The sequence below is a fragment of the Equus caballus genome, chromosome 12, assembly GCF_041296265.1.
Source record: "Equus caballus isolate H_3958 breed thoroughbred chromosome 12, TB-T2T, whole genome shotgun sequence".
NCBI classification, from domain to species: domain Eukaryota; kingdom Metazoa; phylum Chordata; class Mammalia; order Perissodactyla; family Equidae; genus Equus; species Equus caballus.
The window spans coordinates 34,188,474-34,203,357 of NC_091695.1; the positions used below are offsets into that span (position 1 = coordinate 34,188,474).

At 38.2% G+C, this 14,884-nt stretch overlaps 1 protein-coding gene across 1 annotated transcript; it reads left to right on the top strand.

Annotated features, from left to right (window-relative positions):
- The first annotated feature begins 8,038 nt into the window (after positions 1 to 8,038).
- On the top strand, positions 8,039 to 8,983 carry LOC138916883 (olfactory receptor 4D6). Its single transcript, XM_070230488.1, has one exon. It carries the CDS (start codon positions 8,039 to 8,041, stop codon positions 8,981 to 8,983), a length of 945 nt encoding a protein of 314 aa, XP_070086589.1.
- The last annotated feature ends 5,901 nt before the right edge of the window (positions 8,984 to 14,884 follow it).

Consider the following 14,884-nt stretch of genomic DNA (forward strand, 5'->3'; position numbering starts at 1 on the left):
AATTCTGCTTGGTTTCTGCTTCTTGGAAGACCTGGACTAACACAATGCATTGTTCATAAAAGCTCCAAATACTAAACTATCTAAATGTCCATAAAGATGTGGTTGAATAATGGAGCTATATTATCCAATGGAATATCATATAGTGATAAGTGTAAACAAATTATAGCTACATGCAACAACATGGATTGACCTCAGAAGCATACTGTTAAGCAGAAGATGCCAGGCACAAAATAATACCTAAAATGTTACCTAATGCATATAAAGTTCAAAAACAGACAAAATTAATTTTATAGTTTATGGGTGCATAAGTGGCTAAAATAATAAAAGACAAGCAAGTGGTTACCATAAAAGTCAGGATTGGCATTAGATCTAGTGGTAAGGAAATGGACGGGGTGTAACATTCTAAGGCTTCTAAAGTGTTAGCAATGTTTCATTTCCCAATCTGGGTGATGGTTATAGAACAAACACGTAGTTTGTTCTATAGCTGTGCTTTACTTTGCTGAAAGTGAGCTGTCATTTACAATAGGAAGTTTTCTTAAGCCACCTGCTGATGCAAACACTCTGAATACACCAATTAAATGACAGAGAGTGCAAGGTAGATTTTTTTTTTTTGAGGAAGATTAGCCCTGAGCTAACATCTGCCACTAATCCTCCTCTTTTTGCTGAGGAAGACTGGCCCTGAGCTAACATCCATGCCCATCTTCCTCTACTTTCTATGTGGGACGCCTACCACAGCATGGCTTGCCAAGCAGTGCCATCTCTGCACCCAGGATCCAACCCATGAACCCCAGACCGCCAAAGCAGAACGTGCAAACTTAACCATTGTGCCACAGGGCCAGCCCCACTTCTGCTACTGTATATCTGTGGGACGCCAGCCACAGCATGGCTTGACAAGTGGTGCATGGGTCCGCACCCGGGATCTCAACTGGCGAACCCCAAGCCGGCAAAGTGGAACATGCAAACTTAATTGCTGCACCACTGGGCTAGCCCCCAAAGTGGATTTTTTTAAAAAAGACCCAACTATATGTTTTCTACAAGAAACTCACTTTAAATACAGAGACACAGATTAAAAATAATTCAGTGGAGAAAGATATACCAGAAGAAAACTGGAGAAGATACAGTGATGCATCAATTAATGGGAGATAGTTCTGAGAAAGAGTCTTTAGGTGATTTCGTCGTTGTGCAAACATCATAGAGTGTACTTACACAACCCTAGGTGGTATAGCCTACTACACATGTAGGCTGTATGGTATTAATCTTGTGGGACCACCACATCCATCGTTGATCAAAATGTCATTCAGTGCATGACTGTATATTAATTTGAGATAAAGCAGACTTTAGAACAAGGAAAATTATCAGAGATAAGGAGAGATTTTTTTTTTTTGACGAAGCTTAACCCTGAGCTAACATCTGCTGCCAATCCTCCTCTTTTTGCTGAGGAAGATTGGCCCTGAGCTAACATCCATGCCCATCTTAGGAGAGGGTTTTTATAATGAAAATGATAAAGGGGTTAATTCTCCTAGTACACAACAAGCCTTAATGTGTATGCACGTAGAGTGTCAAAATAGATAAGGTAAAAACTGATAGAAATACAAAGAGAAATAGACCAATCCACTATAATATTTGGAGACTTCAATACCTTCTGTTGGTAATTTATAGATCCAGTAGGCATAAATTCAGTATACAGAATACAGTTGAATTAAAAAGCAACATTAATCAATTGGATCTAATTGATATTTATAAAATATTTCATCCAAAAACAGCAGAATACACATTCTTCTCAAGCTCACAGGGATCATTCACCAAGATAGACCACATTCTGGGCTATAAAACAGACCGTCACAAATCACACAAAGTATGCTCTCATACCACAATGGAATTAAACTAGAAATCAATAACAGAAAGTTAGTTGGAAAAATCCCAATATATATATACATGTTGCCTAGTAACCTTTTAATAACTCCCATTGCATCTGCAACTGCTAGCTTCTCTATTGAAAATTATGTTTCTTACAAGTATCTGACACTATTCCCTATGCTGATTATTATATTAGACTTCCAATTCAGTGTCTAAGGGAATAATGTGGACTGTGCATGTGTTTGGGTAAAGACAAACAGAGCAGTGAAGATGGGGAACCTGACAGGCTCACCTTTTTAATGCAAAGGTAGGTGCAGGCAACGTCAGCTTAGCACACATATAATTTTTTGATTTGATAGTGTTCAGTCTTCAGTCCCTGAAAGGTAAAATATTCATGTGCAATTCTTGAAGTGTACATCATTTAGAACTGAAAGCCTTAGGCTGATTAAAATCTCCTGCCTCTCATATAAAATATTAGGCATCTCAAGACACCTTCTGATTAGAAGGTGATTTCCTTTATATTAAAACAAATTTCATAAACATTTATGGAGCACTTACAATGTATGGGAAAATAACTGGCCCAGTTCCTTTCTGAAAAAGAGATTCAAAGATAGCTGGGAACAGGGTGAGAAACACAATTATATAATACCATTAGCATTGTAATGATATTAACACCCTATGCTTTTATAATGCTTTGAAGTGTACAATGTGCTCTCATGTGAATTGTCATTTCATTGAATTTACAGCAACAAAAGTGAATGAGGGACAGAAGTGGGATGAGACTGGAGATAAAGGAGAACAAGGACTTGTTAAGTAACTACTGCATGTTAGTCACTGGCCAGCCATTCGTTCATCATCTATTCAAAAAGAATTACAGAATAATTGCTATGTGCCAGTAGGAGCTGGGGAAACAATGATGACAAAACTAAGTCCCTGCCTTCAAGGAGTTTACATTTGGAGCAAGAGGCAGAAATAAATAGATACATAATGACAGGCAGTAAAAAATGCTAGATTATCTCAAGTAAACCCCACTGCAAAGCAAGGCATATGCTCCCCATTCTATGGAAGAAGATGCTGAGATGCATAAAAGTTAAATTGCTCAGGCTCACCCAGCCAAAATTTAAAATATTTGAATCTCAGTTCAAAGACTATTGTCTTTTGAACAAGGGGCCTCTAAGTTTCATAATGCAACCCTGAGGTTACAAAATAGACAATCCACCATTCCATCCTGACCTGACATCGCACCTGATAGTCTAGAACCTTCTAAAGTAATTGACCAGAAGAGCAAGTGGAACTGTATTAATTCAAAAGAGAAGCCAGCAGTAAGTAGCTTCGATCTCAGTTTCCAGAGATCTGACTTGGCTGGTCCGAGGCTCTCTATATGATGCCTCCAGCCAATGTCTCATGGAACCGTAACACACTGAGAGAATAATTAGAATTCTTTTCCCCACACATCTCTTTCCTTAATAAGTTACCTTTCTTAGGACAATTTTATGGAAATGGAAAAGAAAAATACAAGAGGCATAACATCAGAGCTCAAATTAATGAGGAAAACCTTTTACTTCAAAGTGTATGTTAATACGCTTTTTCTAATTTTCAAAATCAGAAGCCATTTAAAATCTATTTTAAAAATTAGATTACCAAAATCCAAATACCCACAGATAATAGCTGCTACTATTGAGGTAGACATCTTTCCAGACTTCTTTTAAACATATAGATTTTGGGGCCTGCCCAGTAGCATAGAGGTTAAGTTTACATGTTCTGCTTCAGTGGCCCAGGGTTCGCCAGTTCAGATCCCGGGTGCAGACATGGCACCACCTCTCAAGCCATGCTGTGGTAGGTGTCCCACATATACAGTAGAGGAATATGGGCATGGATGTTAGCTCAGGGCCAGTCTTCCTCAGCAAAAAGAGGAGGATTGGTAACAGATGTTAGCTCAGGGTTAATCTTCCTCACAAAAAAATAGATTTATTTGCAAAAGTAACAGTATGTGATACAGTCAGCACTTCAACTTATCACTAAAAAGGACTCTTACCACATCTAAGAGTAAAGTTCTACATTATCAATTTTGTTGGCTGAAAATACTGAATTATTCTATTGTACAGTAACTTATTGAACAAGTTTTATATATCAGATATTAATCTAAATTCTTATTTCTTATAATCTGTACTGTCACAAACTTTCTTTGCACTTATGGCATTAAGCACTTGATTTATTAACTGTTTAGCATAAATTCCTAAGATAGAATTCCTGAGTCAAAGGACTTGCACATTTTAAGTTTTGGCACATATTTCAAGAATGACCCCAGAAAGTTTGTCCCTCTGTACACTCCTACCAACCATATATCTCCTTCCCCATATCCATGCAAATAATGGGTCGTTTAAACATTGACCAATACTTCAGGTGAAAATTGATATCTCATTGCAATTTTAATTTTCATTTCTTTGCTTAATAGTGTAATTGAACATCAATTCATATATGAGCTGACCAACTATATTTCTGTGTGAATCATGACCCACTTTTGTTTTAAAGTATACACTTCTCACTGAATGATAAAAGCTCTATTTATAGCAAAAGTAGTAAACTTATTTTGTATTATTTTTTGCATACATTTTCCCAAGTTTTTCTTTCATTTTTAGTTTTTAACTTATTTTTAATGCTTTTGAAACATGGAAGTTTCATATTTTTATTCAACAAAATCTAATAGTCTTTGGTAATCTTTGGTGTAATGCTTACAAAGTTCTTCTCAACCCCAAAATTATAAAAAACAATTACTTAAATTTTATTCTAATATTATAATAAATTTATTTTTTTGGCATTTGTATCATTAAGATGACAAACTCTTCAGTCTTCCATTTCTGTGAGAAGTTAAAATATGTTGTAATTTATTTTGGCTTATAACATCCATATATAAAAAGAAATCAAACATCCAAACACAATTAGAATTAGGCTGTTTCTTTACAATACCTTAATCATTAGTTAAAATTAGAAGACTAATGTAATTTTTGACTAGACCTAGACCCAGTAAAGTTCATGTCTGGACTTACAGATGTACACAAAAATGCATTTCCAAAATGCTGAGTGCAGCATTATTTGAAAATAGTAATGAGGGCCCAACTAGGCAAACTGAAGGTGGCAATGTATGATTTTTGTGGCCCCTCACCTCCTGTAGATTCTACAAGCCTGACTCCCAATGCTACACACCCATCCTTAGTTTCCATATGACCTTTTCAACCCCTGTCGGCCAAGACTGCTATGATTTCCTGCCTAGCGCCCATTCCAATCTTGCCTTCATAACCAATGCTTGTTCTGGACATGGCTGATTGCCTTATACCTATGAAAATCAGTCTCTACCTTAGTAACCAATGTATTTACTCATCACATCTACAAAGGATTAGGGAGATCTTACAGCAACAACAGCAAAACACGTAACAAAACAACAAAATATAAGTAGGAAACTGTTAAGAGATTACAATTGAGAAAGTATGGAGTAGGAAATTAACCCATATATAGGTTTTTGAGTGTATGGAAGACAAAACAGAAATGGCCCAGTACGTAGTCTTCATTGTCTAAGAGGAAGATCTTACTGGTCTCCTAGGGGAGCTGTCCCTGACACTTGGGTCTAGGACAAATGTTTCCCTTGGAGTTTCAAGTTGGAAAGCTAATATATCTTGCCCTCAATACAATCCTAAGGTGGGCTCTTCTTTGTAGACACCTTTTATAAAGGGAAATAACATAATTTGAGTAGCTTTCTGTTGTTTGCTAGGTGGCAGTAAAAAATTCCAGAATACCTCCTCCAGGTACTGTGTTATGATGGGATATTAAAGTAGGATTCTTATTGTATCATATTAAAAGAACCCTTAGAGAGGAAATTCACTTTTCCACAGGAATTAAATGGTTCTAATGGTGAAATCAGAAATCTAGGAAAATCAACAGAGAAGATTTTTATTTAAGAAGCTTTCTGCATGTCTGAAATCCTCAAATTAAACCATAAAATACCCTCAACTGTAACAGAACTGAAAAAAAGAAATGCCACTAAACAGGTCATTTGCAGGGTGCTTTATTATGCTTTTATTTCAGGGATTGTGCTCTGTTCTTTTTTTATCTAGTCTACTCTCTTTCTTATCCTATTTTCTTCAGATATGCTTCCATTGCTTTGAATGCCAAAACTGTTTACTTTCTACTGTTGAACTGGCTTTGGGTCATCTCAACTATTTGAATTTTTAAAAATTATCTGCAATATGAGAGTCCTTGGACATACAAATATTCGTATTTAAGAGAGTTTTGTCCTCTGATGGCCAGATATCTGATTTGAAAAAACCTTACTTGCCAACATAGCAACAGAAGAAAATCCCTGGAATTTGAGGTTATATTTAATCCCAGGTTAAAATTCTCTATCTTTGCAAGAGTTTAACTGTTTGAGATTCTACATATAGGTGAGATCATGCACTGTTTGTCTTTCTGTGGCTGGCTTATTTCACTTAGCATAATGTCTTCCACTCAGAGAAGCAGAGAGTAGGATGGTGATCACCAGAGGCTTGGGGTAGAGAGAAATGGGAAGATGCTAGTCAAGGGATATGAGCGGTACAAAGTTTCGGTTATGCAGGGTGAATAAGTACTGGAAATGTGATGCACTATAGTTAACAATACTTTATTGTATGCTTGAAATTTGTTTAAAGGGTAGATATTAAGTATTCTCATGGCAAAAATTCAAAGAGGACTCGGAAAATTTTTATTAAAGTTATGTCTCTTTCACCAATCCATAGACTGATTCTAGAAAAATAAATACCCTTCTCCATTCACCCCTAAAATAAGGAGGATCAGATTAAGTCACCACTGAGGTCTGGAAGTTTTAATGATGAGTTTGTTTGTGATGATTTCATGTGCTCTGAATGATGATTGCAGCTCTACACTCAACCAAGAGCCTTGTGGACCAAGTGAGATCCAAGTGTCTCAGAGCACATGGAGGAGTACTTATGAGGGCCTGATTCTTCTCTCCTGTATGAAAGGAGATGAGGATTAACTAGTCAAGCTACTTAATTAACTGTAAAGTTAATCTACCCACTTTAATTCTGATATAGCAAAGTAAGCCCCACACTCTCTGATCTGGCAGAATGCTACAGTGGAAAAACCTCTGGAGACTGTTAAATAAAAATTATTCACCAGACACTTGTTAAAAATGGCAAGACAGATTTTATTCAAGACTGTTGCAGTAGAGGTCAAGACTATTGCAATAGAGGGGAGAGATTAAGCTCAACTGCAAATACAATGAGGAGAAGTTGGGATTTATAGCCAATGAAAAGAGGGAGAGGGTCAGTGGATAGAGAATTACTAAAGGGAGAATGCAAGGATAGGGGGATTCTTGCTAAATTGGCTTAACAGGATTCTTGCTAAAGACAAGCCAAGAACTTTGATACAAGGAGTTAGATGTCTAGGGTGGGGGTTGAGAAATTTGATCAGATATCAAGGGTAGGGGCTTCTTGCTAAACTGATTTAGCAGGATTCTTGCTAAAACTGAGTTTATCCAGGAAAAATGTGTAAGGTCGAGGTTGACACCTAGTTGAGAAGAGGGCTCAGAAGGGCCTAACTAAAATCTCGTCAAGAAGGGAGTCTCTGTCAAGTCAGAAAAATTATTTGGGTTCAAATCCTTGATTTGCCACTTATTAACTTTGTGATTTTGCAAATGTGGGAAAGTCATTAACTGCTCTAAGCTTCAGTTTCTCCTATGTAAAATGGAGATAATCATAACTACTCTACAGAGCCCACAGAGACACCACAAGAATCAAAATCAAGATGAAATGTTGCAGGTGAAGCTTTTAGTAAATTATAAAGCTTTGCATACATGTAAAGAAGTTATTCCTGCAGGATAGAAAATAAGCCATGGTCAAATGACCATAGCCTTTCCATCTCCCTCTAGTCAGAGTAAGGACATAGGAGTGTGATGGCTCTTCTTGTCAACCTAGGGATTTACAACAAGAAAGGAAAATCACCAGGATAAAGAGTTTCCACACAATGAAAAGGGAGACTCTAGCACAGTTTTTCTGAGTAGTCGTTATGATCTGGATACTTGCAAGAGCCTTATAACAATATATGATAAATGATATTGCCACCTCATGACTGCATACTCCTAATCCTAACATATCTTCTCCTAAGGTAGAGCTAGCAGAGGGTAGTCCCCATCATGGGCCAGAGCAACCACACCTCTGTGAAGGAATTTGTCTTCCTGGAACTCACTCGCTTCCGGGAGCTAGAGTTTTGCTTGTTTGTGGTCTTCCTTGCTGTGTATGTAGCAACTGTGCTGGGTAACACACTCATTGTGCTGACCATCACCTGTGAGTCCCACCTCCACACTCCCATGTACTTTCTCCTGAGGAACAAATCAGTCCTGGACATTGTTTTTTCAGCTGTCACCGTTCCCAAGTTCCTGGTGGATCTTTTATCAGAGAGGAAAACCATCTCTTACCATGGCTGCATGGTACAGATCTTCTTCTTCCACTTTGCTGGTGGGGCAGATATTTTTTTCCTCTCTGTGATGGCCTATGACAGATACCTTGCAATTGCCAAACCTCTGCATTATGTGACCATTATGAGGAGATCTATGTGGGTGGGTTTGGTGGTCGCCTCTTGGGTGGGTGGTGGTTTGCACTCAATTGTCCAGATAATTCTCTTACTTCCACTCCCCTTCTGTGGTCCCAATGTCCTAGATGCCTTCTACTGTGATGTGCCCCAAGTGGTTAAACTGGCCTGCACTGACACCTTTGCTCTGGAACTCCTTATGATCTCTAACAATGGGCTGGTGACACTCCTGTGGTTCCTCGGGCTCCTGGGGTCCTACACTATTATTCTGGTGATGCTGAGATCTCACTCTGGGGAGGGCCGGCACAAGGCCCTCACCACCTGCACCTCCCACATCCTGGTGGTGACTCTTCACTTTGTGCCTTGCATTTACATCTACTGCCGGCCCTTCACTACACTGCCCATGGACATAGCTGTGTCTATCAATAACACGGTCATCACCCCCATGGTGAACCCCATCATCTACACTCTGAGGAGCCAAGAGATGAAATCAGCCATGAAGAGACTTCAGAGAAGGATTGGGTTTTCTGAGAGCAGTAAACTGGGGTGAGCAGTCAGATTGAGATGGAAATCTAACTCTGATTAATTTCTCAAACCACTATCCTGGGAGTAAGAGACAGCTATCTCTTTTCTCCACGGTCATTTCTCTACATCCTCATAGACGCTTAACTCTATTAGAGGGAATATAGAAACAAAAAGAAGAGATGAGGTTGAACAACATGAGATATTGGGCTTGCAGACTGGGGAGAGGAATGAGGTATAAGACTAAAATCAATAACCTAATGCTATTTTGTTGTAATCTGTGACTCTCATGCCAACATACTTTACCTCACTTTTACCACCTGTAATATGGAAATAACATTGTCTCCTCACAAGGTTGCCAAGAGAGTGAAGAATTACAAATGTTGAGAGGATGATAGCTGCAAAAATTAGCATTGCTCCTGGAATTAATCAGGCATACAAACGATTTCCCTGTTATAATATTCCTAAATGTGCATATATACAGAATATGGATGTATTTCTTTCTCACATGCTTTCTCTAGTGTCTCTGAGATTTCTCTGCCTTCTCTGATTATTCCCAGTTGATTATTAAAATCACTTCTTGATTTAATATTTTGAGTACAGAATCTTCAACATATTTCAATATATTTCACCATTCTCAGATCCATTCTACTGATTTTCTCACTCAAATTAATCTCAAAAGTACTTGTACAAATTGGGGCTATATCTGCACAAAATCCACAAAGATAATTTATTTTTTGTTAACTTAAACTTCTTTATTCCCTCTATCTTCTCTCCACTTCACTCCCAGGGCTTTTATAGCTGGAGCAAAACTATAGTTTTGTCTATATATGCACAGACAATTCAAGATAAATCACTGGTAAAAAAAAAATACCTTTTCACACACTCAAGATCCATTTTTTGTAGCAGGAGAGAAAAGAAACACATTGTAGGCAGGGCCATTTAGGAATAGCCACTGGGTCTTCTTTGTAATCCACCTCTCTCCAAAGAGGACGATTCTAAAAATGTAATTATGTAGAGAGACAATAAATCTCCCTTCTCTCTTTATTCCTGCTTCAAATTCTACCCTTCAGCCTCCAAAAGTCATTAAAAAATTGGCCAAGAGGAATAAGAAATCTCAGGAAACTTCAACATATAGACCATTCTTTTGAAGTTGTTATGATGCATTAATACTTGCAAAATGGTCCTAGTAGATGACATACATTTGTGATTTTCTCTGAGTCCTACAAGACAGAGACATTGGGCCAAGACTCTTAACCACATGGCAGTGCTTCTCAAACTTTTTAAAATTATTGCCCCCCCCAAGGAGCTTTATTAGGTATTTTGACTAATTGCTTTCCCACAAGAAAATGTAATACCAAAGACATACTGTATATCTTTTTACACACCAAAGATCTTTGAAGGACCACACATCATTGCAATATCTAAGATTTTTTGGCTACCAATAACCAATTTTTGCCCTCTTGGTCACATTGCCCACACTGAGAATGAATGATAACATGGCATTAGATATTTCTATTAACATGTTTCCCCGAAATTCAAAGAATCACAGAATAAATAGCATATGTCTTCTGGGGCCTTGCAAGAATTTGGAAAGCATAGAAATGTGGGCATCTTTGTTTGTGTGTGTCTGTAAGTGCATGCATATGTATGTGTGCACATATGCGTGGATTTGTGTCCAATAATGACTTGGAAAATATTTAATAACTCCCACTGGAACTCCAACACTGTCATAAGAATGTCCATTCTATTTCCACACTCAGATATAATAAAATTCCCTTTGCTAATTCTCATATTAGGCTTGAGCCTAAGGGACTACTGTATGTGATAGGGATGCTTTGGGACCAGATGAACAGCCATGATGATGTAACTCCCTGAGTCTGCCCTTTCCAATGTGAAGTTTTAAGAGAAGATACCGAAGTCTAATGTAACTAACCTGCAGAAGGACTTCAACTTCTAACATGATATTTCCCCAGAACCATACACACTGAGGCCCAGCTATCCAGTCTCAGATGGCATAAATTCCAGCTTGGATACTGAAGGATTTGGGTAAGAATATTGAACTGTCAGAGTGTGAGACATTGTGGATTATACATGGATAGGATGTGCATGAAAATGTACCTAGTGTATAAGATATTGCAAAAATAGCTGAAAATTTTAGTAACGGAAAACAAAGAAGTAGATTTTAAATACTGGAAAAGGACGAATGTCTCCTTAAGAAGAAGGAGCCACAGAGATGGAGTCAGCATGGTAAAAGAGAAAGCAGCTCGTATTTGATGGAACAATTGAGTTGCATATAAGGAGCAGATTTTATTCTAGCTTAGGGTTTGTCCATGGGATCATGGAGCCTCTTTCCACAACATTGGTGCTTCCTTAAAAAACATAATCTTAACCTCAAATTATCTTAAAAACTGTGGAGGTTTCAAAGGCAACCCTATTTCCATACACTGCCCATGACTCACTGGGTCTCTTTAGCCTTTGATCCAGAGCCTGTCTTATTCCTGAACCCAATGACCCAGGGCTGAAGGCTCAAGTCCACTTGGTTAATTCATGCAAGTTCATGGAAACAAAAATAGTTAAGTTGGTTCAAAGAGAAGTTGTACTTCTACTGAATCACATTTTATTGCTATTCAATAGAATATTCTACATATGTCTTCATAAATAACCCTCATGATAGGCAGGTCAGATTCTGTTTTCAGGAAAAAGGGAAAGGAATCAAGTTAATTGAATGTCCACTCTGATCTTGGTACTTTACAAACATGATCATAGTTACTCCTTATGCCACCCATTGATGTAAGTGGTATGCTTCCCAGTTTGCAGAGGAATAAATTGAAGGAAAATAAAGAACTTGCTCCACGTAACAAATGAGGAAGAGGCAAAATTCCAACCCAAATTTGCCCTACCTGAAAACTCTTAACATTGCCCTACACCACATCACATTAGATTGCCCTCACATTTTACAACTGAGGATCCAAGGAACAGAGAGGCAATGGGACTTTCTCAAGGTCACAAAGGTGTTTTATAGCCTGGATCAGAAAACAAATCTCTATCTGGCATCCCTCAGGCCATGTCAAAGATGTTAACAAAAGAGTTTCTTAGCCTGTGTTCGTCAAGATCCTTCTCCCTCACTCACATTCCAATGCCAATGCTTATAAGTAATGATGTGCACTTACCAGCTAGATTTATAAATTTAAGAAACATTTATTGAGGGCCTGGCCCTGTGGCCGAGTGGTTAAGTTCATGCAATCTGCTTGGGCAGTCCAGGGTTTTGCCGGTTCAGAGCCAGGGCATGGACATGGCACCCCTCAGGCCACGGTGAGGCAGCATCCCACACAGCACAACCAGAGGCACTCACAACTGAAATATACAACTATGTACTTGGGGGCTTTGGGGAAAAGAAGGGAACAAAAGAAAATTGGCAACAGATGTTAGCTCAGGTGTCAATCTTTAAAAAAGCAACAAAACATTTATTGAGCACCTAACGCATGCCCCATACTAAGTGAAGATTTGATGATATTAGGATGGATGAAATACTCAGCAGACAGGATGAACTTGAGGTATAATAGGGAAATTATAGTGTGCTAAGGGAAAAGAGACATATAATTAGAAGAAACTGTTAAAAATACCAGAAGAGAAGTCAGTGCAGGGAATGAGTCACAAAGGGGTGTCAGGGAAGTTTTCACAGAAGAGGAGTCTCTGGACCCGAGCGTCGAAAGGTCAGTGTTTGTGAAGATGGATAGATGGGAGATTCTGAGAGTAGGGAGGATACGGTAGGTAGAGGGAGCAACAGGATCACAGATCCAAAGGCATAAGAATGTGTATAACATTTAAACACCTGAAACAGAATCAAAGGAAACAGGGCACTAGATAATATCGAAGATGGAGGGAAGTCTTAGATGCTATAAGAAAAGTTTAATCTTTATTCTATAAGCAATAGGGAACTACTAGAAATTTTCCAGCAAGGGAATAAATGGTCCCATTTATGACTTGTGAAGATATTTCTGCAAACAACAGAGAGGATGAATTAGAGAAAACTACACCGAAGAAAAGGAGACCAGTTACAGAACTCCTGCAACAATCTGAGGAGAAGCGATAAAGGTTTAGGTGAGGATGAGGAGAATGGGACAAATTGAGAGAAGTGAAAAAAGTAGTACCCTCAGGAGAGTTTTAACAGTGCCCAGGTCTCTTGCATGTGGGTGGCTCAATATAAGTCTTTTGGATAAAACATACTGCCTATCAGTACATGCTGTGGAGGTAAGTGTGTCCTCAGAGACTGAATAAACTGGGAAAACAAGACAAGTCATCAAATTCTCCAGAGCAAATGAGAGGCAACATGTGTTTTGGGCTTATTTATCCACATAGTTTTTCAAGACTCTTACCTTCCCAAAGTTTGTTTTTACACAGACCAATCATGATGCTTCCCAGTTGGGCACTGATCTGGACAGTGACCATCTATCAATAAGGTAATGCCAGGTGATTCAGGCAGATGCTTAGGCTGAGGATGGCTTTTACCTATAACTCTGAGTTAACTTTGTGACCACTGCCACCATCATAAATCTTCTTATAAATTATTGAAATGACATGGGCTGAATGTCAAAGTCTAACTCCATCACTAGCTTCCTGCGTGATCTTATACTTGTCACTTGGGCCTCTTAAGAACTTTATTTTTCCTTAATTGATCTTCAAACAACCAAGGGTTGCTTACTCCTGACTCATATGGGAAAAATACAAGGAAATAAAAATCCTCTAAGTTGGATCTGCCCCTTCCTCCTCAGCCACGACTCTATGGTAAGAGAACATACCAACCCTCAGGGATGGGGAACAACCATTGCTTCCATCTTGTGTTTATTTTACTCCATCAGAAAGTGAAAATCCCAAACTCACTGGAAACTGTTTATCTTTTATAGGAAGGGCACAGGAGGAAATTCACATTTACCTGTACTGCCTACATTTCTGTGGTAACCTTGAATTTCATGCTCGTTCTCTATGTATGCATGTCTGGACCTTTGTGAACATAATCATCTCCATCACCATCTTTGTCAACTTCTTTGTGTTAAATTCATCATTTACCCTTGACCTCTTAGTATCTATGAAATGAAATAAAACATTGAAGAGAAGATGTCATTTCTGAAAGGTCTAAAATTCCATTGATGGAAAGAGGAAATTGAGGAGCTAATAAAACTCACCACTGAAAGTTCTGTAGAGTGTTCCTTACACAAATTATTCATGGATTTATATATTTTGAAACTGGCAGGCAGTGTGGTATAATGGAAAGATCCTAGAACTAAGAGACAGAAGAAAACTGTGTTACTTTTTCTCTGCCACTGGTTTTCTGAATTACTTTGGAAAATTGGCTTATACTTATTGATTTCAGTTTTGGTATTATTAAAGTGGGAATAACAGCTTTCTCCCTAAACTCAGAGGGATATTAGGAAATTTTATTGTAATTAAGTGTGCAGTAGCTTTTAAAACAATAATATGCTGTTCAAATTGACCCATATCATCTTGTTACTGAAAGGCATTTGAGGGTTGATTTATTCCAATGGCTGTTAAGCCATAGAAACAAAGTGAAACTTGAATAAAATCAGAGCTGCTCTGATTCATGAAGATGTAGGGAACCCATAATTCCTTCCATAAAGCCTTCCTTAGATCTCTTCCTCAGCAACTTCTAGGGGTGAACTGTAAAAGATCACAAAGTCCCCAATCAAGTACGGTAGGAAAGCAAATGATCTAGCTCAAAACTCAACTTGTACTAATGAGGGAACTGAAGCAAGTAGAACTGAGTGATTTCCCTGGTAACACAGCTAGATCATGAAGAATAAGATATATTTATGTATGTTCATTTTCTGTATGAGGTAAAACTTTGATTTCATTACCTAAGTAATATTATTTCTTTCCAAGCTGTACTTGGAGGAGGAAATATCATCCA

What these genes read in the sequence shown, in the direction of transcription:
- LOC138916883 (XM_070230488.1), top strand. Translation starts at nt 8,039, where the DNA reads ATGGGCCAGAGCAACCACACCTCTGTGAAGGAATTTGTCTTCCTGGAA.